This window comes from Urocampus carinirostris, chromosome 13 (genome assembly GCF_059441175.1).
Source record: "Urocampus carinirostris isolate Australia breed hairy pipefish chromosome 13, RoL_Ucar_1.0, whole genome shotgun sequence".
Lineage (NCBI taxonomy): Eukaryota > Metazoa > Chordata > Actinopteri > Syngnathiformes > Syngnathidae > Urocampus > Urocampus carinirostris.
This window is the reverse complement of record NC_142361.1, coordinates 37495016-37521635: the sequence shown is the minus strand read 5'-3', so window position 1 is coordinate 37521635 and position 26620 is coordinate 37495016. Positions and strand designations below refer to the sequence as shown.

At 39.2% G+C, this 26620-nt stretch overlaps 1 protein-coding gene across 2 annotated transcripts in view; it reads right to left on the bottom strand.

Annotated features, from left to right (window-relative positions):
* Window positions 1-3162: 3162 nt before the first annotated feature.
* The window catches only part of LOC148354471 (phosphofurin acidic cluster sorting protein 2-like), a 68915-nt gene continuing 45457 nt past the window's right edge, over window positions 3163-26620 (bottom strand). The window contains exons 9-25 of one of the 2 annotated variants that reach the window (XM_088350664.1): window positions 23785-23936; window positions 21349-21442; window positions 19582-19665; window positions 18393-18520; window positions 18151-18283; window positions 16195-16299; window positions 16014-16120; window positions 14792-14946; window positions 14613-14723; window positions 14425-14527; window positions 12475-12507; window positions 11930-11972; window positions 11078-11120; window positions 10827-10965; window positions 9224-9447; window positions 5434-5547; window positions 3163-4061 (exon numbers count right to left, since the gene is read on the bottom strand). In XM_088350664.1, the coding sequence (XP_088206790.1) occupies window positions 3946-4061; window positions 5434-5547; window positions 9224-9447; window positions 10827-10965; window positions 11078-11120; window positions 11930-11972; window positions 12475-12507; window positions 14425-14527; window positions 14613-14723; window positions 14792-14946; window positions 16014-16120; window positions 16195-16299; window positions 18151-18283; window positions 18393-18520; window positions 19582-19665; window positions 21349-21442; window positions 23785-23936 (1884 nt within the window). In that variant the 3' untranslated portion in view covers window positions 3163-3945. The remainder of the gene's footprint in view (window positions 4062-5433; window positions 5548-9223; window positions 9448-10826; window positions 10966-11077; window positions 11121-11929; window positions 11973-12474; window positions 12508-14424; window positions 14528-14612; window positions 14724-14791; window positions 14947-16013; window positions 16121-16194; window positions 16300-18150; window positions 18284-18392; window positions 18521-19581; window positions 19666-21348; window positions 21443-23784; window positions 23937-26620) is intronic. The other variant, XM_088350665.1, reaches the window with a different exon arrangement.

Here is a 26620-nt window from a genome sequence, read left to right as displayed (position 1 = left end):
AGGGCGATTCGCAGATCACAATAATACATGTACAATCTATTTACAATACTTTTCACTCGAAAAATAAAAATAACACAAAAGGCCTTTTTTTTGTCCGCAGGATTCCTGTAACAATAGTACCATCAAACGTAGGCAGGCAGTGATTTTTGGACATCTGGCAACGCGGAAATACAATTTCGTTGCTTGGAAACGTCAAAGCGGGTTTGCAATCACGATAACGATTGAATAGCAATAACTTGTGTGCATCTACAGACACACAACTTGGATAGGATTTAGCTAACACAATTAGGATGCTATTTGGCACATAGATGTACAATTGGATTAGACGCTATCGGCTAAATTTATCGGTGATAACGGAGGAAAGGCGACGCGGATAAAGGTTGTTTTGTCGTGGGAACTTTGGCCTCATAATTGTGGCATTAGTTTGGCTAAAATCCATAAAATAGTGTACCGTATTTTCTGCACTATAAGGCGCACCTAAAAGTCTTATTTTTTTTCAAAAGCTGACCATGCGCCTTATAATACAGTGCGCCTTATATATGGATCAATATTAAGTCGCAATGTCTTGCAACAAATGAAAGCAGCCGTCGACTAGATTTTCCCCCGAACGCGAAGTAGTCCGCGGTGTATGCTGGGATTTATATACCGGCCTTTCATTGGCTAACCAATGTGTCAATCATCAATTGAATCGATCACTATTGGCTAAAGTTATTCGGAGGTAAAGAGGGCGGATCCTTTTTATCATTTACAGGCTGGCATAGGCTAAAGGGGCAAAACAAAGCCTGCAATTGGCCGAAAAAGATGAATGTGAATAGCATGTTGGGTTGATGGCATAGAGAAAACAGTATTTTACTATTCTGTACTGTACTTGTAAATATTTTACTCTCCTGGATTTACTACACTCACGGATATAAGAGGACCATGGTTGCACATTACAACGACTTTGGTGAGCTACTCTGGCTATATATTTTCCCAGTGTCTTGTTTCAGAGTGATATCGATGTTTCTGTGATGGCTCTTTTATTTAAATTAAACTCAATTCCAAGTGTTTATTGTCATATGCACAGTAAAGTTGCGAGCGAAAAAGAAAATAGAAACTAAGGAATGGTTGGCATTTCTTGAATCCCAGGACTTTAACCTTCCGAATGATATTTGGAACGATGCATTCGAGTGACATCGTACGACACCGCATCCGCACGTGTCTACGACACGTATTTGCTTCTTTGCAAGCTTTGGGAATGTTAAGGGGGTAATCAGTTGGACTGAACTATCTGACTGTTTTGTCCACGTTCCCATTGTAGCGCCTTATAATCCGGTGCGCCTTATGTATGGAAGATATAGGACCAAAAACTATTTTTTGGGGGTGCGCCCAATAACCCGGTGCGCCCTATAACCCGATGCGCCCTATAGTGCGGAAAATACGGTAAGTGTATTTGAAGCAGCATACAATTTAGATAACTAAAAAAGACGGTCTTACCCTTCATATCATTGAATAACTTTTCCCAGAGTGAGTCTAATATTCCAATACGCAATACTTTTAAAAGAATATTTTTTACCATTAGACGTTTCATTTTAAATGACGTGTTTTCTAAGCCTAATGTTGTGCTTATTTACGACGCGTAGATGACGTCACGGGAGAAACCGTCGCGCATCGGACGTCACAAACGTCTCATTCGTTATATACGGGAAATAATTTTTTTTAAGTAATAACTTTTTTTAGCCAGAATGAATCTAATAGCAAAAACCATTAGACTTTTATAACAGTTACTGATCGTGACGTCTTTCCAAACTTAAATAAGAAATTCAAAAGAAAAGTGAAATGTACAATATACATGAGACGTTTCTTAAAATCACATTTTTACCAGAATGATTTTAATAGTCCAATGCGTATCTATTTTATGAGGGCGATTAAACTTTTCTAATAGTTCATTAGATTATTAAAAACAAAAGGCAACTGAGTGTTTTTCCTCATGTTAGCGGCGCTCGAGTGATGACGTCACCATATAAATAGTCGCGTAGCCTGTGACGTCACATAAGGATGCACTAAGTTCCCGCAGTAAAACAAATCTTTATAAAGGGCTTGGAAACAAAATATGAATTTGGCGTAAAGCTATATCTCTTTATACCCTGTTTCTAAGTGTGTATGTCAAGTCTTCAGGATTGGAATTAATCGATCAAGTTTTGAGCGAAAGAAATCGTGGCGGGCCAGTTATTATGGAATCACAAATGCGCCAAAATGCAATAGAAAATGACCATTGGGAATTAAAACATTTAGAAAACCACGTAATAAAGCTATTTTACGTGTTTTTTTTTAAATATATATATCAAACGTCCTTCAACCTGCTGCAGCCGGGGGAAATAATGAAGTCTCAGAGCCAGAACAAGCAGGCTCAAGGACAGCTTCTTCCATCAAGCTGCCAGGACTCTGAACTCTCTCCCCTCCGACTCATCTGCCTTCTGCCAAATCAACGCTTAACTGCTATAGTTAGATACAGGGTCAATTTTTCATTCGAAAACGTATATATTTTTATATTTTTCTACTGCTTACTTGTTCGATCTTAAGGATTTATCACAGGTCCCTGCCACCGACTTTGAAAACATTTTTCATTGATAAGTATTTTTCAAACATTTTATAATGATAATAATAACACATTATAAAAATGGATACTGTGATTACATAATTGCCTTTGATGTATTCATTATTATTTAAAGGGGGAAGTGGGCAATATTTGACTTCCATACGTTTAATTAATATAAATAACAGAATAGGAAGTGCAATTTCATACTAATAATACAACCTGGTTTAAAAACTAAGATCCTTAGCACATCATTTCTCCTATTATTCTTCCTTTTTTTCTCATAATCATTTAGTATTTGACACACTAGGGTTTGCCTACATTTAATTAATAAATTTAAGAGTAGGAAGTAAAAATTCCATACAAATAATATGCCCATGATGCAATATTGACAATTATTTATGAATGTTTTATTTAATTAATTTATTTTTTAATTTTGACACTCTTTGGTCTCCATACTTTTCATTCGTAGAATTAAAATAGTAGTCCATATTTCATAATAAAGCCATTTTTTAAAAATGATTTTAATTAAAAATGAATATCCTTATTATATAATTGCCTATCATTCAGCAGTTATTTTTAACCAGAAAATGTTTTATTTTGGTACTCTAAACCTATATCAAAAATAACAAAATTGCCAATCAGGAAGCAAAATGTTTCTATTCATTTTGTTTGTTTTATTTTGGCACACTTGTGTTCCCATACTTGTCATTCATAAATTCAAAATAATAGTCAATTTAAATTCACAATAATGACACTTTATTTTGAAAATAAATAGCCATATTACATAATTGCCAATCTTAAAAAAATATATATTTTTGTATTTTTTGTCACTCTTGGGTTTAAGGGGATTGGATCTCTTATGAATACCAAAACAGGGTGTTTTTTTTTTTCTTTTTTGTCGCACGTTCGAGCTAAGTGGAGTGTTCTCTGCGTCGGGATTTTAAACGAACGGAAAATAAAGCAAAAAAAACGTTAGTTTTTTTTCACAGCAATATTTTGAAGACGGACTGGGAATCTCCTGCACGTGAGCGTATTTTCGACAGCCTTACATAACAAAGTAGGATTTCACAGAAATAATAACACCCCCCAAAAAAGTGCAAACGTAGCTGCCGTTGTCGAAATGTGGCAAATTGTCGAACGAGCGGAGGCGCTCGGGCGACTTTAACGAAATACGACTTTTGTTCTTTTTTTTTTGTAGTGTGTCAAAAAAAAAACAGACGAAAAGGGGAAAAACGACAAACGACAACATCCGAAAGGATAACGTGACCGTGTGATGATTTCCGCGGGCGTCGGGTTCCCTCAAATTGGTTGTTTGGCGTCTCCGCTTGAGACAAGTGCAGCGCAGGAGTTTTTTCTTGTTTTCTTTTTCAGGCGGGTTTGTTGTAACCGAAAATGCCCACCGGGAAGTGCTTGACGTGCGTGGGCCATTGGGCGGCCAGTTGGAAAAACTTGACGTCGTTCCACTCCACGCCGTCGATGGTGACTGAAAGAGAGACAATACCGTGTCTATTCTTGTGTCATGCTCCTTTTTTAACCTAAAAGAAAACAACTCAGTTTGGGTGCGCATTTTTGCCGGGATCTATCAGTCGAAATATTTTGATGACTACAATAAAAAAAACATTGAATGCAACGGGAATCGAACCCGGGTCAAAAAACATTGACCGTTCTGAAAGTTTTTCTTTCTGTTGTGAACTATTCCTGTGGATGTCTCAAAATAGAATCAGGTTACTGTCATGATTAAGGCCAGATTTATGCTGGGTGCACAGCCAGCGAAAGAAAAGCCTTAAAGAGAGTCATCATCACACCCCAAAGAATCATGTGCTGCTCTCTGCTCAGTCTGGAGGATATTGCTGGCTTGTGTTACCAAAGCAGAGCCTTACAAAGAGTCCTCGACACGGTTAAGACAATCACCAGGTGCTCCCTGCCCAGTCTGCAGGACATTGCCGGCATTACACCAGAACTCCAAAGAGAATCATCAACACAGCCCAGAAAATCATTGGCTACTCTCCGCCCAGTCCGGAGGAAATTGCAAGCCCGTAGTACCGCTGCAGAACTTTACAGTCGCCAACACAGCTCGTGAATTCATGGGTTGCTCTCTGCCTAATCTGAAAGACATAAGTCGGCATGTGCTACTGCAGCCTAACCCAACCGGGAATCATCAACACAGCCTGGAAAATCATGGGCTGCTCTCTGCCCATTCTGTAAGGACATTGCCGATAGAATTATCAAGGACCCTCCTCAAACCACCTCCTCTTTGACCTGCTGCTTCCCTGCAGATGCTACAGGTCCCTTAAAGACTAAGACTAACACACTCATATACAGTTTCTTTCTCAGGGCCATCACCACTTTAAACAAATACGCCCAACTTTGAAAAAAAACCACCTTGCCTTTGAGTAAAAAAAATATACTAATATTTTATATCATTACCCTTTTTTGCACAATGTTTCCCCTAAATGTTCTACTGCAAATAGTCCTGATGCTCTCAGTCCATCCAGTCTACGAGCACAACCATCCATTTCCAGCAGGGCATGCAGAGTCAGACAACTCACTAGCTTATTCACACCTAGGGACAATTTAGACCGGCAACAGAAACCGGGATGCCCGGAAGAAACTCAAACGGGGAGAACATGCAAACTCTGCAAAGGGAAAGCCGGGGTAGCCGGAATCGAACCCTAACCACCCAACCACCGTGCCGCCCACCATGTACCCATCCTAAAATGATCATTCTATTCTTTTTCTTTCAAGTCTCCGACATGTTTCTCCTGGAGTTCCACATCTAACCTCATCGGGAACAATGTCCACTAGGTTCTAATCAATGACAACAAAGTCAATTCTATTCTTTAGTATTATGTTACCTCTGAGCATGGTGTGCTGGTGCTTGGCAGTGCAGATCAATCTGCTGATGCCGTCGATGACTTGGCTCTTGGAGTCCAGCTCTTTCTCTTTCGGCTTCTTGCTGAGGAAAATCACTGCGCGGAGGACAGGAGAGCAAATCAAAATTGTCTTCTTTAGCCAGATAAAAAAACAAAATAAAGCTGTTATGAAACACAACCAATGGGTTACAAATGGCCCCCTTTGGGCTTTAGTCTGGACCAGGGGTCAGCAACCTTTTCGGTGCGGAGTGCCACTTTCAAATGTCCTCATAAATCAGAGTGCCACACCAAGACTCGCACAACATTTTTTTAATATCCAACAGAGCTGTCATTTTACACCAGTCCAAATATACAACATAGAAAGACATTTTAATCGTATAACTCAGTGTTTTTCAACCCTTTTAAAACCAAGGTACACTTTCATTTATAAAAATGTTCCGAGGCACATCGTCCGTCGAAAATGTTTGAAAATGAAGTTATGTCAAATATTTTACTGTACTACCTCATAAGCAGATAATTACCGTATTTTCCGCACTATAAGGCGCACCTAAAAGCCTTTATTTTTTTCAAAAGCTGACCATGCGCCTTATAATACAATGCGCCTTATTTATGGATCAACATTAAGTTTTCCAACTAACTTGCAGCCGCCGACTCGATTTTCCCCCGAACGCCAAGTAGTACGCGGTGGATGGTGGGATTTATTTACCGGCGTTTCATTGGCTAACCAATGTGTCAATCATCAGTTGAATCGATCACTATTGGCTAAAGTTATTTGGAGGTCAAGAGGCGGATCCTTTTTATCATTTACAGACTGCCATTGGCTCAAACGGCAAACAAAGCCTGCAATTGGCCGAAAAAGATGTGTCAATCATCAGTTGAATCGATCACTATTGGCTTAAGTTATTCGGAGGTCAAGAGGCGGATCCTTTTTATAATGTACAGGCTGCCATTGGCTTAAACAGCGAAACAAAGCCTGCAATTGGCCGAAAAAGATGAATGCGTATAGCATGTGGCCGATGGCATAGAGAAAGCATTTTTTTCTATTCTGTATTTGTAAATATTGTATTCTCCTGGATTTACTACCCTCACGGATATAAGAGGACATTGCCTGCACATTATTATGAACACAACGACTTCGGTGAGCTATTCCCGGTTTTATATTGTCTTGTTTCAGACTGAACTTGATGTTTCTGTGATAAGCGGTGCAGATAATGGATGGAATGGAGTGTCTATTTTTAAATTAAACTCAATTCCAAGTGTTTATTGTCATATGCACAGTAAAGTTGCGAGCGAAAAAGAAAATAGATACGAAGGAATGGTTATCATTTCTTGAATCCCAAGACTTTAACCTTCCGAATGATGGAACGATGCATTTGAGTGACATCTTACGGACACCGCATTCGCACGTGTTCTCGACACGTATTTGCGTCTTTGCAACCTTTCGGAATGTTAAGGGGGTAATAAGTTGGACTGAACTATCTGACTGTTTTGTCGACGTTCCCATTGTAGCGCCTTATAATCTGGTGCGTCTTATATATGTCAAAAATAGGACCAAAAACTATTTTTTCGGGGTGCGCCCTATAACCCGGTGCGCCTTATAGTGCGGAAAATACGGTACTATATAAAAAGAATAAAATAATACTTAAAATAAAAAAGAATGATGTGTTTTATGATTTTGTTTTATACAGTGCAATCTTAAACCACTTTGTTACACAAATTAAGTTATTCAATGTACTGTGCTACCTCAAGAGCAGATAATTATTACATACAAACTATATAAAAATCTACTGCCACCTACTAATATGGATGACTATTACAGTTCCTCGTCTGAAGAGTGCAAAAATACTGAATAATGGCCTAAATTTTGGGAAAAATTAAATTCCAGCGGCACACTAGACAAGGTCTCACGGCCACAAGTGTGCCCCGGCACACTGGTTGAAAAACACTGGTATAACTGGCCTATTTATCTTCCACTATTCTTGTTTATCAATTAACCAAAACATGAATGTGAACAACATGTGGAAAGGCCTGTAGCCATTCTGACTTCAACTTTTTACCACAAGAATTAACCAGAATCAACCATTCTTCATCAACTATAAACTACAATAAAAAACACGTACCATAAATTCCGGACTATAAGCCGCTACTTTTCCCCCAAACGTTCAACCCTGCGGCTTATTCAGTGATGCGGCCAATTTATGTCATTTTTCTCACGGCCGCCAGCGGCGCTCGAGTATAAAAGGTAAGATTTAGACCGGTGGAATATATGCGCCGAGGAAGACTGCAACTTCTTGGCTTGACTAGCGGCGAGAAATCCTTTACTAAAACTGGCTGCATGCGAAAGGCAACTTTTTCGCAAGTCTGCCAGTGGATCCTGACAGCGTGGGGCAGCATCAAGAAATCCACCATCACCAACGGGTTCCGAAAAGCCGTGACGGAGAGGAGGGCACACCAGAGACAGTGACAGCGCGAGTGAGGCTGCGGGAGCGTGGGACGACGTCTATATGACACTGTTTCTTTCAGACACTGAGGAAGACAACTTTGATGGCTTCAGTTGTAAGGAGGAAGATGAGGACGGTTTACCGTGATTTTTACAAGTACGGTATGTTTTTTTAACAAACCTGTTTACTGTGTTGCGAGCGTGTTGCAAGCGTGTATTAACTGCCCTGTCAGGCACCGTTTGGGATGAAAGTTATATTAGTATTATTAAAGCTTTGAAAACTCCCTCGGTGTACCGTCTTTTTTTGAAAATATGTGTAACCATGTATAATATGTATTTGCAACTGTATATTTTTGTAATGTATTTTTTTGTATTTATTTTGGACACTTATTCTGATATGTTTTGGACGGGCGAATTAAAAAGAAGGGGCGTAACAAACGCAGGCTGACAGTAAAGGTGAGTGTTTGTGGACACGGTGGACAATAGTGGATATATATTTTTCCCACCCTTACCTTTGGAAATATACACTTTTTTATTTGGATTACTTTCAACGGGAACCGGACTCTGCCGGTCTGCATCAAACCTTAAGTACCGTTATCATTTTCTGTTCATTTACCCGGCTGTGATTTTTGGACTGTGTACTTTTAAGAAGGATATTCAGTTACAATCGCGAGACTTAAAGTCGGGTCTGGGTTAATTTTGTGTTACTTTTTTTTTAATGTGGGCGCATGCGGCTTATATACAGGTGCGGCTTGTGTAAGTACAAAATCGGATTTCTTCTTGAAATGTGGTGGGTGCGGCTTATAATCAGGTGCGCTCTATAGCCCGGAATTTACGGTAATACGGTCAGCTACTATATCAAAACTTGAAATAACAGCAGTAATGCAGAAGGCTTACACGCGCGCGCACACACACACACGCTTCTTTAAAATATTCGCCATCAGTTAATGGTTTTCCACGCTGGCTGGAAAGAACGAGATGTTTTCGCTCGAGAGCCGTCATGATTCGTTCATTTATCGCGCGCGTTTCGTTGGCTGGGTTAAAACACGGATCTCGAAGCGCCGCGCAAACACACATTGACACACGAAGCAGAGGAGGGGGGGCGCTAACGTAAAGCCTCTAAATAACACGGCACGCAACAGAAAATGTCTAAATTTCAGGTAAAAATGCGCATTTAAAAAATATAATCATTATTTTGCCGTGCGCTCGCGTGACACTGGTTAACCCCTCACGTGCCACTGCTGGCACGCGTGTCATAGGTTGCCGACCCCTGGTCTGGACTAAACCATCCATTCAGTTGCAGCGTTAGGACCCATTTCTTCTTCCTGCTACCTTTCTTATTCTTCTCCTTGGTGACGACGGTCATGGCCATTCCGGGCGGCGGCGTGAGGTCCCCCGCTGCCGGCAGGCGGCTAACCTGCAGCGAGCGGAAATTGCTCTTGAGCGTGTTTTTCAGGCCCACGTCGCGCTTATCGCCCTCTTTCTTCTTTTCGGGGCCCTGCCACGTCCAGTAGTCCACCTGCAGGCCCATCACTTCGCTGCCTGAGCACGGAGAACTCAAAAAGAGAAGAAAAACAGATATAAAAATAACATTTCCACAACATGACAAAATGCCGAAGGGTTTCTGAAGAACAGAAATACACGAGGAAACCTATTAATATTTGGGTTATTGTAGCTCAAGCACAGACTTTTTAACGGCCACAAAATGTTAAATGTGACAGTTACTTATTCCTCCCCCTTCTGTTGTTCCTGCATGCTATCCTTATTAAAATGTGGAATTCTAAGAATGTTTATGCGCTTTTAGTTCAAACAGACACAGTTTGGAGGGCCACAGAACATAAATATATGTTATGGTTCACTTACTTATTCCTCCCCCTTCTGTTGTTACTGCATGCTATCCTTAATACAATGTGGAAATCTAAGAATGTTTATGTGCTTTTCGTTAAAGCAGACACAGTTCGAAGGGTCAAGGAATATAAATGCATGTTATGGTTCAGTTACTTATTCCTCCATCTTCTGTCACTGTTTTCATACTTATTTCATTCAAGTATCAAAACTTTTAAACATTTATGGGGCTTTAGGTAAAGCACACACTGATTTGGGGTCCACAAAATAGTGAATGGGATGCTTTACATATTTTTTGTTTGCTTGCTATGCTTAATATAATAAGGACAGCTTTAAATGTCTTTAAAGTGTTATTATTTAAGCAGACACCTTTTTTTCATTGTGGGATTTCGAAAACAATAACATCACATTTGATGTTGATTTTTGGGGCAGTAATAACTAACTCTGTCGTTGTTTGCATGCTTAACTCATAAAAATATGGAAACCTACAAAATGTTTGGGTGGTTTTAGTGAAAGAAGACACTGTTGGGTGCAAATTGATTTCAATTGCTCTTCGAGTCTCCTTAAGCAGAGGAATCAGAAACGTATTCCTTTCTCTCATGTCATTTTTGTATTCTGTCCTAAATAAAAATATGGAAACCTATAAATGTTTCGGTGGTTTTAGTCGAAGCTGACACTGACACGGTTTAGTTACTTATTCCTCCCCCTTCTGTCATTGTTTGCATGCTATCCTCATAAAAATATGAAAACCTATGAATGTTTCGGTGAATTTAGTCAAAGCTGACACTGACGCGGTTTAGTTACTTATTCCTCCCCCGTCTGTCATTGTTTGCATGCTATCCTCATTAAAATGTAGAAAGCAATAAATGGTTGGCTGGATTTAGTACAAGCAGAAACAGTTTTTTCATCGGTGTGATTCGAAATGGTTCAGTCACTTATTGCTCCCCGTTCTGTCATTGTCTACATGCTATCGACATTTAAAAACGGAAACCTCTAAATGTGTGGGTGCTTCGGATCACATTTGATGATGCTTTCTTGCAGGTTCACAAACATGTTTATACCACTGTATTCAGATGAATCTACTTCTTACCCAGCTCCGGAAAGTGCGGCGGAGACGGAGGGCGACTGCGGTGGCGTACCCCCGATCTCCTTCCCGTACGGACCCGCCGAAGGGGGAGTGGGGGAGGCCAGGATGCTCGTGTTGCCCCCCATTGCGTCATCGGAATCCACTGTCAACAACACAAAGGACATTTGTGGAAGGCGTCTTCTCCTTTATTCGTCCTCACTTTCCAAGGCCATTCGGAAATCGTCGTTTTAATTAGTTTCAGCTCGAGAGTTTACCTGAGGTGGACAGGCTTTGCTCGACAATTCCAACCTTGACAACCTGCAGGGAGAAAATATTTCAGTGTTCTATTTAGTGATGGTCTATGTACTCGTGGTAGATCCCAAGGACGGGTACAAATGTAAAATATGACTAAAAATATATTAAAATTGAATACATTGAAATTCACATTATTTTAAAGAAACTGGAGTGTTTCATTAATTTCAAATAAAAATACTTTTGTATTCTTTTTTTTTCTAGTTCATAGTTATAAATCCTACGATTGTCTGGCATGTGTAAGGCATTGTTGCTTAATCACCCTCTTATTTTAAACTGTTTTCATGGTCAATTAGTTACGCCCATGCTACTTGAGGGTAGCCATTCGCTGGCCTTCTTTGTAGGTTTTGATCATCGCTAGCTAATTTTCCATGGTCATTATGTATTTTGCTTCTCTCTTTAGCAACACAGCAAGTTTGGAACTCAGAGTGATAGAACATAGTACAAAAATACAGTATTGTATAACTGAGTCCCAAACTCTTTATGTAGCAAACAAGATTCTGAACCGAATGATGAGACGGAAAGGCATTGTGGGAAGTAGTACTGCTAATAGCATATTACAATGCAACCTAATAGCAGACCAGCGATTTACGTGATGTGAGACTTCATTATTCAAATGCATAAAGACTGTAAAGTCTGTATTTTGTAAGTTTAGGTTGTTTATGTGGTATTGTGGGGGAAAAACCTTAAAAAGAGGCTGTCAAAAGCATCTTATTCCACACAGCAAAGCGAAAACGTACTCAAGCGGGGACCCGGTTTCCCGGGATCTAGTGTATGATGTCAAACTAATCTGAAACACACAAAAGAAAGCCTACCCCGATAAACGGCACAAACTTCTGACAGGAATCCTCATCAGGGCTGTGGAGGGGGAGACAAGTAAGAGGTTGTTAGCTTTACATAGGGGAGAAGGGATGCTTAGAAAACGGCATCACTCCCAAGGTGCAACATTCAATGATCCTGGAGAGGCGGGAGGGAAATGGCCCCATGCCCCGTTGCATGGCTTAGGAATGGAATGAGATGAATGAGGGGACCGCTTCTTACAACCGAATGTCAAAATGACATTGTAGAAAAAGTAGAATAACTTCAAATACCCCGCTAAAATAATTGGGAACGTGTCCCGAGACTCGGTCTAAAAAATATGCAATCCACATGGACCTGCAAATCAATTTAGACGCCACAGGATCATTTTTTGAAGGTTGTGAGGCAAATTGTCACGGCAACAGGACGCAGGACACGGCAGATCACACAAAACCCAGACGGGACGACATTGTGGTGAGTGTCGGGACGGCACACGGCGGTGAAGAGAGCCAAAAAAGGGGAAAGAGAGGGTCAAAAGCCAAACAAGAGTCAAAGCAGGTACCTGATGTAAAAATCAAAATATATACTTCTTTTCCTTGAATGCAAATCAAAAGGGAGCAAGGGGGGGAGAAGGAATGCAAAAGGTGTTAAAGTGTCCTTGCTACTTTCGGACTAAAAAAAAAACACGCTACTTGCAAAGCATGCAAGAAAAAAAAAAACAATTAAAAAACATTAAACCCTTGATTGGAAGCTGCACACATGCATGCTAAGGAAAATATTGGCTCAAGAAAACGATGCATGGACAGGCTAAAGTGGCTATCAAAAAAAAAAAGACTGTCCAAAATACCTCTTGAATTTTTTTTTCCGATCAAATAAAAAAAATGAATAAATAAAAAACTGAACATCTTTTGGGCGTTGAATTTGGGCTGAATTTGGTCACGTCAGTTTTCAACATGATTTAGCCCAAAAATCCAAATTAGGGTTGTACCTGAGACCAAATTGTGTCCAAAATCGTTGTTTTTTGTGTTTCGTCTGAAGTGCTCAAAAATTTGCCTCCAAAAAGTCATTTTTTCCCCCAACTTTCACTTTATAACCATTTCTTTTGACGGAAACTTGTAGTCCTTTTAACATTTCGTCAACATCTTCAAAATGACCTTCAAGACTTTGGTACAAAATGCTGCAGCGAGGCTTTAAACTACAACAAGAAAGATCACATTACCTCGATTTTAGCTAACCTGCATTGGCTCCCTGTTAGCTTAAGATGTGATTTTAAGGTTCTGTTGGTAGTATACAAAATCATGCATGGACTTGCTCCCTCATATCTTTCAGATTTAATTTCCCCCTACGTTCCGGTCCAGAGCCTTCTCTCTGAAAATTCTGGTCTACATAGTAATCCCAAGAGCCAAGAAGAGATCCGCAGGTTGGAGAGCGTTTTTCGTTCGGGCCCCGGTGCTGTGGAACGCTCTTTTCCCCGAGATTCGATCTGCAACCTCAGTGGAAATGTTTAAATCTAAGCCTAAAACACAATTCTATTCTATAGCATATGAATAACCTATATTTTATGTTGACAATATCTGTGTATTATTTGCCCTCATGTAGGTTTTAGATCAGGGGATGGTGTCATCATAGTCTGTGGTTTGCAATAATCTGTGGTCTGTGCAGCCTTTTGAGACTCTTTGTGATTAAGGGCCAAACAAATAAACATGGATTGACTTGACTTGACGTTTTTGGGGACCGAACCAAGGCATTTGTTTGACATTGTTCCATATGTCTTAAAAATGACCGTTTTTCAACTTACAATATATCTTTCTGACAGAACCTTGGCTTTTTATGAACATATTTGGATTTTGGACGTCTTCAAAATTGCCTTTTCAACTTTCACTTTTCAGCTGAATAAAGACATATTTTTGATGGAACCTTGTCATCTTTTTAACGTCTTATCAACGACTTTTCAGCATCCTTTCAACGACTTTGGAAAGACGTTTTTTTTTTCAACTTTCACTTGCAACCAAATTATGACATACTAGGACAGAAACTGGGCGTCTTTTTATTGTCTTCCAAAATTCAATTTTCGCTTTTTAACCAAATCAGACTTATGGACAGAACCTTTACGCTTTATAACATCTTAAGAAGCCTTCAAATTTTTTCCAAATTTCCCTTTTTGACTTAATCAAAATGTATTTTTGACGGAACATCAAGCATCCAAAACCTCTTTTTAACATTATAAAAGAACATGATTTCAACTCGTAACTTTTCAACCAAATCAAGATGTCCTATGGACGAAACCCCGGCACGTTTTTATTGTCTTTTCAACCATTTTTTTTTCCTGGATGGGAAGTTCTGGAGATCAAGTTGAGTTATCACATTATCACATTCAGTTTTCTTTTCTAAGAATAAAATCTAATGCGAGAATTAAACAGGATTGTCATATTCAGTTAGGAAACCATGCAAACAAAGGTGCATACCCATGCGAAATGCTTCCTATATTTTTAATGAACACTCCATCTTGTACCTCTTTTGTTTGTAGGTGAGCATAGCTTCCGAGATGGGGAATTGGTGGGACACGTTGGCGCCGGCAACGTACTGAACCACCCGCCCTGCCACGTCAATGTTTTCTGCAAGTGGAAAAAGAACAAATATGTACAAATCCTTTTTGGCTCTAGAAAAAAAAGGAATTGGATTGGAAAAAGAGAGGCCTACCTGAGGTGGGCCGTTCCGTCCTGCAGAACAGCTCCCTCCATGCCGTGTCCATAAAAATGCTATTGAACTTGCTGTCAAAGGAGGCCACATATTTGGCCAGGGGATGAGAGCCTGAGTGGAAACGACAAAAGCACTTTACCCACTTCTTTTTATTCTATTTTTTTCTTCTTTTTTTTTACCAATAGGGATGACTAGGAAGCGGATGTAGCTGAGCCAATCGGGTGTCTTGTTAGCCAACTGCTCCACAAAGAACCTCAGGATGGTGCTCAAGTAACTCTGGTCCCCGGCGACCGCCACCTTCATGGTGGTGGGAGTCTGTGCGTTGCAATTGCAGCTGCGAGACACAAGTGAATGAGATGGATTAGAGATGAGCATTTCATTGGTTATTAGTTAGGATTTATAAGGATGAGCGTTAAAGGCAACTTGTGTTGGATATGGATTTGCGAGTTAATTAGGCACACTGCTAAACCTTGAGGTTGTGACTTTAACTCACTAAAAACTACATGTGCTACCAGGTATTTCTTTTTTACCTGAAGGCACTGTTGTCTTGGTCGCATTAGTGAGTACATTAGTCACATTGTTGAACCATGATGTTGTGACTAAAACTCACAGAAATTTACATGAGTGATCAGATGATTTTTTTTTTAATTTGCCTGCACTCACTTTAGTCGCTCTGGTGAACCTTGAGATTTTGACCAATACTCTGGGAATAACGTGCCACCCACTATTTCTTTTTTTACTTGCAGTCACCGTAGACTTGGTTGCATTTGTAAATAAAGTTGAAAATAAAGTAAATGAGTTGCATTTTTTAACATAAATATTTTGTGACTAAAACTAACATACATTTACACGTGCAACACTATTTCTTTTGTATCTGGAGACACTGCGGATTTAGTCGCACGTGCGAGTAAATGAGTCACACTGTTGAAGTATTATGACTAACACCCACCAAAATTTACATGTGAAACCTGATTTTTCTTATTTATCTCTCTGCAGACTTTGACATATTTGCAAGCAAATGAGTCGCACTGTTGAACCTAAATAATTTGACTAAAACTCACACCAAATTACATGTGCGACCTGATCTTTTTTTTCTTGACCTGCACATGCTTTAAGACTTGATCACAATTGCGAGTAAATAAGTCACTCTATTAGCAATGGAACACAGAAGCGAATGGTTTAAAATGGCTGTGAAATTAACAAAGTTAATGACTTTACCATAAATCAAGCGCGTCCCCTGCCTCTCTGTTGTTTGTTCTGCTACCAAATTCCCAGAATCGCATATCCCCAGAGGACATCGAACGTGACCTCCTTCCCATGTCATAATGCAGAGACCCATTTGTTTTGTACGGCTAAATTTAGCAGTTTCCGTTATTCCAGAGTAACCGCAAAGCGACTCACAATCTCTGGATTCGAGTGACGATGGTGTTGAAGGCGGCCTGGACGTCTGCGGCTGAGCAAGTGGACACGATTGGCTGGGCCTGCTCGTGGAGCAACTCGGCCACGTACTGCAAAACATGAAGAAAAGGCAACATCGTGACAGGCTCCGATACAAAAAATATGTCCTGGATGAGCTACTGACCTGTCCTTGCCACTCCACCGTGTTGATGAGAATGATGCTCTCCGGCAAGCGTTCGTCGGAGATGAGGATCTGGTTCAACTGGTCGTACACGGACTTCCTTGGGACCTTTTAAAGAGTAAAAAAACCAAGAAAAAGACATGTTTTACATGCGCATGCCATGATATGTCTCTTAGGCTGGAGAGAACCTTACGCCCTGATATTGTCATTATCTCACCCTCTGAAGGACATAAAAACATTAAATCCTTAAAAATTAAACTGATTTTAAAACTTTAAAGATTAGAAGAAACCCTTGCTTTGATTGACCTCTTATTTTTAAAGATTAACCATAGGTTATGGCCATGTTGCATGAACCTTTTCATTTTTTGGATAATGGCAAGCTCAAGTTCCATGGTTATCATTTGTTTGCTTTTCCCTATAGCATTACTGCAAGTATTAGGACCCACAGCGAATAAATTCAGAGCAAAAATACTGTTTAGTAGCGCAGACATGAAAAGTCTTTACGATGCACACCAGATTTAAATATTATTAATATATCGCTATCCTCGGGTATTGTTCCGGTAGCTTTTAAGTCTGCCGTCATTAAACCCACGCTTAAGCGACCTAACCTTGACCTGGAAAACCTAGGTAATTATAGGCCAGTGTCAAATCTGCAATTTTTTGGAAAATTACTTGAAAAGGTCATTGCACAGCAGCTAAATGACTTTATGTCATTTAGGGCAAATCACTCTACTGAGACAGCCCTGGCTAAAGTAACCAGTGATCTCCTTTTAGCAATAGATTCCGGTGCCTCATCAATGTTACTGCTGCTGGATCTCAGTGCTGTTTTTGATACTGTCGACCACAACATATTACTTGTTCGTCTGGAATGCATTGGTATCTCAGGAACTGTACTCTCTGTTTAGGTCCTCTACCTGTCAGACAGGATGCAATGTGTTAATTACGGCAATCTGACCTCTAAACACTCTAATGTGCCCTGTGGCGCTCCACAGGGCTCTGTACTTGGCCCCCTTCTATTTAGTATTTGATTTGAGATGAGTCAGCGGACCAGCGTCTGGACCTGAAGCATGTCAACGCCAGCTGGCAGAGATGGGAAACTGCGTTGTTGCTGTTATGGACTTTTTGGACGTGTTTACGGGCTTTAGGCCTCGTTGCTGTCATGCAATTTCCGGACAAACTTCAACATGTTACCTAGTGTTCTCTTTTATTGATTTTTACGAAGTTTGTTTACTGTAACTCAATGCTAAATCTATTCCACCCTGGTCATCCTGGAAGGGGGATTACCACTTGTGGGACCCCTTCTCAAGGTTTCCTTTTTCCTCACGCTGAGGTTTTGAGTTTTTCCTTGCCCGCATGTTGGTTTACGATCAGGCGATGGTGTCATTGTAATCCTCTGCAGTCCTTTGAGACATTTTGTGATTAAGGGTTGTACAAATAAATGTGACTTGACTTGACTTGAGTTCTGAACTGAACAAAAAAACCAAAAGGCATTGTTGAAGGTAGTTTCACTACGATCACCATCACTGATATCACCATCTTAATGGCGCTGTGACGCAAACCAATAACATACCAGTATTCTATGTATTTGACTAAGAGCAAAATCTTAGAAAAGTCACTCTGCATATACACAGACATCATAAAGTTTAAAGTTTAAAAGTTTTTGGTGACACCGAATAATGTCCTTGACGTTATATGGTCGGGAAAATGCTGTAAAGAGGGGCTGAAAAGACATCCACACTGTAAATGAAGACATCACACACCGTATCCTGTTGGTTGACTACCTTCTGAGTTATTTCATTACCAAATAGACTTGTGAAAAAACAAAACAAAAACCAAACAAATGGCGTCCACTCTATCCTGTCATTCATACTAGAAAGTAGACAAGAGTACTAGTGGTAGTAAAGTGGCATTGTGCTCCTGTCATTAACATGTTAGTGTGGCAACAAAATGTAAGCTTACCTGTGCTATGAGTCTGGAATCCGGGGAGCACTCGCTCTCGATGCTGCTGGTCCTGTCACTTTGGGCCTTGGAATTCTGTCTGTCCTTCATAGAAGTGCTACGAGGACGGCGCTGCAGCCGGTTCTCCATTTTACTGGAGATAAAAGAAAAAAACACAGCAGCTTAGCTATAAATAAGAGCCTCAGCCATGCAGCTTTTGGTCACGCATATGACAGCGATCACTCCGATCCAGATGTGCGTACCTCGGGGACATGTGGTTTTGGGACTCGGTCTTGGAGAGTTTGCCAACAGTGCTAGTCATCCGTTCGGTGTTGACGTCCCAGCTGCTAATTTCACCCGTCCCTGGCCCGCTGTCATCAGGTTCCGGCTCCTGAGCCAGAGAAAGGAAAAGCGACTGTAAGACTTGAGGGAAGAGCGATAACGTTCAGCATGTAACGACTTTAGTCATGGTCCTACAGAGCCTTGCCCCTTTGGTTCTTCGACCAAAATAGATTGTTTTAATTGTAGCTATATTGTTAAAAATGTGGAGGGGCTTATTTGCTGCAACTTATGACCGTGCCCATGACAAACTTGCAGGATGAAATGCAGTGTCATATCATTTTAACATCCCTAAATATAACAGCCCGCTTCATATATTCTGAAAATTAGAATATTAATTTCATCATGATTCTCCACTTTTTTTCTTTTTGATGATTAATTAGGTGTGGCACAGTGGAAGACTGGTTAGGATGTCTGCCTTATGGTTCTGCGGTCCCAGGTTCAATTACAGATACTGGCCTCCCTGGAAATTGATCTACTTTCTGGACAAAATATGCATGGTTTAACATTTGATCCTAGTGTTCGCTGCGAGCGGCCATGCAATGCTAGCATTATATTTGTAGTTAAAGTAAATGGAACTGGCAAAGGCTGCTGAATTATTAAGCAATAAAGTGATGTTAGTGTCTACAATCACGCCACCAAAACAGCGCAAATTGCATTGGCAAAAATTTTAGGAAACACATCTCCTTTTTGCTTAATTTAAATAGTGCATTTTTAAATCATAATATACATTAATGCAACAACACTAGCATTAGCAGCTAGCAACTGAGCCCACAGCGCTTGCAGTAGCATTGGTAGTTAAAGTCCATGAAACTAGCATTGCTCGCTAAAATATTTAGCATTAACTGCTAAATTGATGCTCGTGTCTAAAGCAAAGCTAACATCACAGCAACGCCGTTTGCTAATGCAATTAGCAGCCGCTTTAGCAAAAATTTGAGCTAACTCCACGCCACGCAGTGCCGGCGCAGGATAGAAACAATCCAATGACCCTCCAATTATTTTTAAGATCACAATCATGTTTAGGTTGTTCATAATCTCCAGTTTCAAGGGCAGGGGAAGGAAACATTTGTTAAAAAAAAAAAAAAGTAGAACATCAAGTTCCTTAAAACCTACCCCGACGGTTGTGTCTATGATGCTGTCGTCTTGATAACGGGACCCTTGCACTTTACATCTTTCCACAGTGAGGAAGTCACCGCTCTGAAGTGTGAAGAACACAAATAGTTGGTGACAAAGTTTGGGAAATAATCCTCCAATACTTAATCAGGGTTCCTACAGCTTAAGGCACAACCAAGTTGAGCTTCTATTTCCGTAGATATTCAAAACATCATCTAACAAGAATCAAAAATGGGTGGAATATTTCTAAAATGTAGAGCTTATTGAATATAATAACAGCCAGATATAGAATTGAGAGGAGGAACGAGCAAGTTGTGCTCAACTTCTATACAAATTCTAACTACTCCAAACAAACGAAACAATCCCACACCCATTATGAAGAGGTCAAGAGGAGACATGATGCTTCTAAAATCCATCCATCCATCCATTATCTGCACCGCTTATCCTCAGTAGGGTTGCGGGGGTGCTGGAGCCCATCCCAGCCATCTCCAGGCAGTGGGCAGGGGACACCCCGAACTGGTTGCCAGCCAGTCGCAGGGCACACAGGGACGGACAACTCGCTCGCTCATTCACACCTAGGGACAATTTGGACCGGCCAATTAACCTGACAGGGATGTTTTTGGAATGTGGGAGGAAACCGGAGTGCCCGGAGGAAACCCACGCAAGCACGGGGAGAACATGCAAACTCCGCACAGGAAGGTCGGTAGCTGGATTTAAACCCATGACCTCAGAACTGTGCCGCACACGCGCTAACCAGTGCGCCGTCGTGCTGCCCCTGCTTCTAAAATAAAAATCTAAAAATTCTTAAAAAAAAAAAAAACAATCACAACAGCCTGTACAAATCCTGAGCCATGCAACAGATTACAACTAGGCTCTCCAATGCCAAAGAGGGAGAGAGGAGACACAACCAAGCTGTGCTGCTACTACTTTGATAGAAATTCTAAATATTTTCTAGTTTGGAACACAAACGCTAAGAAGTCTGTCTAATAAGTAGTGTCAGATGATTGAACATGAGAGCATGGAGACTCATTATCGGGTCTTTTTTACAGTAACCGATTACTGCAACGTCACATTTGCCTGTTTTTGGTACCATAACTATCGGCTCAGTGATAATTCCCTAGCTTTTTCGGTCCATGAAGAACTTGTATACATAAAACCGGAACATTTTGGTTCAGGAAAAGATTTTTAAAAATTGCATTTGACTGGGTACACTTATTATACAAAATGGATGACTAATCCTTTCAAGAATGTTCTTGTATAAACAGCCCATCCTTGTCCTCCCTCTCACAAAGTCAGACACAACATGTCTTTCGCTTGCTCTTCCGCTGCTTGTTTTTTTTTCTTCTCCCCTCTCCAGGTCATAAATCTGTCTGAGAAGGCTTTATCCAATCTTGTGTCTGAGCACTGGGGCATATTTGGCTCTCTATAAATACGACTGGGCACGTCCTTACTAGCACTGGGAAGCTACTGGTCCACATGTCCCCCATTCCCGGGATTTTTTGCATGGCTCTGGGGAATCCCGGCCTGTTGCCCGCCTGGGGGGGCCATTATTTTTACATAACGTGACCCTGTCGTAGAACTTTATGCCTTTTCGAGGTCATTTGGCAACAAATTCACAGGTTTGCTGCACAATGTCAAGCTTTAGAAATGCTCCAATCCTCAAAGTCAGGCATGAAAAATGCATCATTCATTCTTATCAGGTGGCATTATTTTTTTAGTGAAGACTGAAAGAAACCATATCAGGTTTTATGTTTGTGATAGACTTACGGCGTATAACTGCTCTCTCTGCTGACTTTTTTGGCTGTGTATGCTTCCGATTTCTGTCTGGGAGCTGGAGTGAGACATGCCCTCGAAAAATGGCCTGAAAATGAACAAAGTACACTTTTGTAGTGAAAAAAGAAAGTCCACAAATCATTTTATGAGTAATTGAGAATGTTACTCTAATGATAATACATTTGATGACACTACATTATCTGTAAAAAAAAGCCCATTTGAATATATTAGATGATAAAGGACTTAATCAAAATAGTAATTTAAACAAAAATAAAAATCTTAAGATCGTTAAATGGTCTCGGTTCTGCTCTGGCAGTCCCTATATTTCATATTTTGGTTAATACAACAGCTAACGCCATAAGCTAAGAGCAATGTTTTGGTGGCTATCTTCGCTTTAGCCACTACATTCACTTTAGGAAAACATGCTAAATAATTTGGGGGTAATGATGTTGTCAAAGCCTTTAACTACTAATGCTAGCAATGTAAAAAAATAAATTGCTGGTTCCTTTTTATTAATGACAAATTTTAAGCCCTGCAAATTCCGATAAAAAAAAAAATGCACCATTTTCATATACAATAATTACATTTCAGATTTAATTCTTTAAGTGACAAATCAGAGGAACATGGTCAGGAATGTACTAACGGGTCGCCCTTTGGTAGTCTGTTAGCTCATATTTATGCTAATTAGGTATTAAAAGCATTAAAATATCATTCCTTTGGTGAAAAACTGTGCTTTAGTTGCTAGCATCACTTTAGTAGTTGATGCTAAATAATTATGCAGCTAAAGCTCGTGCAACAACAAAAAATAATGCTAGCATTGTGGACACGGTCACAAAACGCTAAAGCTAGTGTATTTGCATTCATGTCCAATGTTAAATCATGCCAATTTTGATTAAAAAAGTGGAATATTTAAACTTAATTTCAGATGTTTTGAGTAAAAAATTTAAAAAAATGGTGGGGAATGTGCTCATTAGTTACGCCCCAAAATTGTCTTTTAGTGCATATTTTCACAAACGTATCTGCGAACCGGATTAGCAAACACCATCGCTTGGGGGCTAGCTTTGCTTAAGATGCTTGCATCACTTCATTTATTGATGCTTAAAACATTGCACCTCATGCCAGTGCTATGGAGCTTAATGACTAGCGCTAAAGCGAGCATTGTAGATATGGCTGCTAGTTGCTAATGCTAATGTCTTTGCATTAATACCTAATGTTAAATCATGCAAATTTTAATTTAGAAATGCAGTATTAAAAAGTCTGACTTTTTTATTCGGGTAAAAATTAAAAGGAATATGGTCAGAAATGTGATTATTAGTAACCGCTAACACATCTCAATTCTCTATTCTGCTTTTGCAGTCCCTTAGCTCATATATTCGCCAATGAGCCTCTAGCTGTAGAACTCAAGAACATCGCTTTGGGGGTTAGCTTTGCTTTAGAAGTTGATGCTAAATAATTTAGAAGCTCACGACCGTGTCACAGACCTTGATTACTCATGCTTACACTGTGGACACAGCAGCTAGCGGCTAATGCTAGTGTCTTTGCAGTAATGCCTAATGTAAAATCCCGCTAACATTTTTCTACTGAATTTGATTTATTTTGGTAAAACCTGAAACAAAAACAGAAATGTGCTAAGAAATCACATTTTTTTTAAAAGGAATCTTGATTAAAAAGTAGATTGTAATTATGTTGAAAAGAATTGTGCCCTACTAAGAAGTAAAACAAAATTAACTGTCAGTGCAGTAAAATAATGAATGCAAAATGCAAAATTCTCTGAAAAGTATCGACGATGGTATCTACTTGATAGGATTTTTATAAATTAATGGGTTATTAAAATCCTTGTTTTTGTTTTTTACCGGTTAAAAAATAAAGTAGGAAAAATCCCAAAGAGAGATTAATAATATCATTCTACAAATTATGCTGTTGAATACTATGTTTTCCTCTAAACAAGATCAAAAAAGCCTTCTTAGGCTTGTTACCGTATATTCTGGACTATAAGACCCACCTTAAAACTTGCCAGAAATTTAAGAGTGAGCCTTATAGACCAGAACATACGGATACTACAATTAGAAAAGCATAATTCCAACGACATAGGTTATCCACTTATCAATAAATCCGAGTTCTTTCAATAGTTTTAATTTAATGCGCCTTGTATATGAAAATATTTCACCTTTTTGGGGGTGCATCTTATAATCCAGTGCGCCTTATAGTCCAGAAAGTAGGGTAAATCTATATTTTGCAGTACTACGAGTGCATCTTAAACACCAAACAGCAAATAATGGCACCACACGAACATATCACAAAAGCTTTTGTTTGTTTTGACGTACACGGATCAACGACGGGAATTATGCTAAGAAGAAAATCCTCTTTGATTCATTGGAGGTTGAAGCGTAATTATACCGTTAAAAAACAAATAAAAGAGGACAAACTGACTTGAGTTTGGGTTTGGGGGTGCTCAAGACGCTTTCATTGTCCTCCATCTCCGGCCCGCTGTCGCTCTGGTTGTAGACTTCCAGACTGTCATAAAGTAAATCTAGATCCTCCTCCACTTCTTGGGTCTGGTCAACTGGATCCGAGTCTAAAACCTGCAGGGTATAATATCTCATAAATCGGAGTCAAAATCGAACTTGGATTTTTTTTTTAAACACACAGCGTAGAGAAAATTATAAATACTGAAGGGGAGAAAACTCGATATGCAAGTCCAATGTAGAGTCTTGAACAACAATTTATTTTTATTATTTATTAAATTATTATTTCAAGTTCATTGGTTCATCATTTTGTATATCAATCAAGGAATAGTTGACTGAACATTAACCCCAAACAATATTGTAAATATTATTGACTAAAAGAATGATTATTTTTACTGTTTTTTTTATTAATATTTTGTATTTCATCGTTTCTTGTCTTTTTACATTAATTAATGAATTGCGTAAAATGCAATCAATTTAAAATCAATGTATTATAAAATAGATCATTATTTTCAAATAATAATGAAACATCGTAAATAACGTTGCCTCATCAAAATATTTGACTATTTTTTTTATCATTATCGAATTATATTATTTCATATCATCAGTTCATTATTCAAGAAATGGTCCAAAATAAAACCAATGTATATACAGCATTTTTTATTATAACATATACACATATAATTCTTTTTTACTATTATTATTTTCTTATTATATTTATCATTAATTTCCGTTCATTCGTTCAATATTTTTATACTAACCAATTAATTATGTAGAATAAAAGACATGTATTCTAAAATAAAACAATTTCCCCAAATAATATTGTTATATTGCAAATAATGTTGCCTCAAACAATGATTAGTTTTCCGATGAATTATTATCCAATTCCCCACATTTTTCTTATTTCATTGGTCCATTAATTTGTATACTACTCAAGGAATTGTGTAAACCAAAATATATATATTTTTTAAATAAAACATGATCTCCAAATAAGATTGTAATATAGTAAATAAAACTGCCTCAACAAATATTCTTTTTACTAATTATTAATATATAATCATTGGTATTTCACCTATTCAATATTTTGTGCATTAACCAAAGAGCTGTTTAAAACCAAATGTGTTTGGGGTTGTGTGGGTGGTTGTGTTTATCCCTTAACCACTAGGGGGGCACCATTTCCTTGGGCAAGCACAGCCTGGTGGCGCCCATCCTTCTCCAGGCCAGCAAATGTTTATTCTATAATTAAACATTATCAACTGAATATAATGTGGAAACAAAAAATGACACTTTTGTTACAATTTTGCCGCAAAATGGTGGAGAAAAAAAAGTTGACCGGCCCAAAATAATTTCACATAAAAAGGCGTAAAGTAAATAATTATTGGGGGCATTAGGAGTTCAGTGTCTTGCCCGAAGACCCTTTGACATATAACACGGAGGAACTGGGAATCGAACAGGCGACCTCTTGATCCCAAAACGAGCACATTAGCTCCTGAGCCAATGCCGCCTCATGATACTACATGAATCCTGACTTAAAGTATAGTAGGGGATACAAAAATATGCCAATACATACTACTTATTCGTTCTACGGAAAATGACATTTTCTTCACCTTCGGTAATATGTGACTTGAGCTGGTTCAGTGAAGTAGCAAATGGATGCAGAAGAGGTAAAGGAGACAGTGAATCGAAACTGATTGAAACGGTCATTCCCTCAGAAAAGGCTATCGCTTCGATCGGTGTCCTTATTTGTAATTGTCGCTTGGTTACGGCAACTTAGTGGGGCTTCGTTTCGTTTTTGCCTTTTCTCTTAGCATCACTGCAAGCCTCGGGCCCTATATGTTGTGTTCAGTTACAGCTAGTTAGTCTCCCAACAAATTCTGTGTTGTCCAATGTTCCCTGTAATTTTCCACGGGTCTGAGCGTTAACACAAAGTTGGTGAGCAACGCTTGAAACAACAGTGAGCAACAGCAATCCCAAGTGTGGCAACTAATCCATTATCCAACATGTCCAAAACTTGACATCAAGTGACATTTTGCGGAGTTTACGGCAATGCAAACAATTTTTTCACTTTTGAACGAATTGACTCATGTATTATTGCAAAGGTTGTACGGCCTACAAAGGTAATTTGTTTTTACAACAATTCTTTCACAAGATTTTCATTTCTTTTTTTTCCCGGTATCTTTTGTAGCATAATACTAACATTTTGGGGGGCTTATTTAGTAGGTTGCACGATACAGAACTGTATTTAATCCAATTTTTTTAGTGGAAGTACAATGTTGGCAACAAGATTGACTTGGTATGATTGGAAATTATTTGAATGCATTTTCCCTGTTTTTTTTTCTTGTTTTTTTGATTCCTTTAAAAAAAATCTCATTGTGTTTATTTTTTTCCTAGCTGTTACTTTTTCTTTTTGTTCTCCATTTACTTTTTTTCCTTTGTTTCTTTCTTTTCTTTTTTTCTGGCTTTTTTTCTGAATTTTTCTTTCTTTTGTCTCTTCCTTTTGTTTTGTTTTCTCAGCTTTTCACTACTTTTTCATTTTGGTATTTTGTTTCTTTTTTGTTCTATTCCCCCCTTCCTTTAAGTCATTTTGTGAATAATTTTACATAATATTTGGTAGTCTAGGGATTAAAGAAGCAAAAACAACCTGAAGAGCCATTTGGGACCCGAAAGAGCCGGTTCTCTTTAGTGAGCCGAGCCGAAGAAGCCGGTTCTCGAAAAACTCTACTGACTTTACTCAACTTCGTTCTCCTTCAACATTGACTTCAAAATACCGCATTTAGGACACAACGTCAGGGGAACCCGTG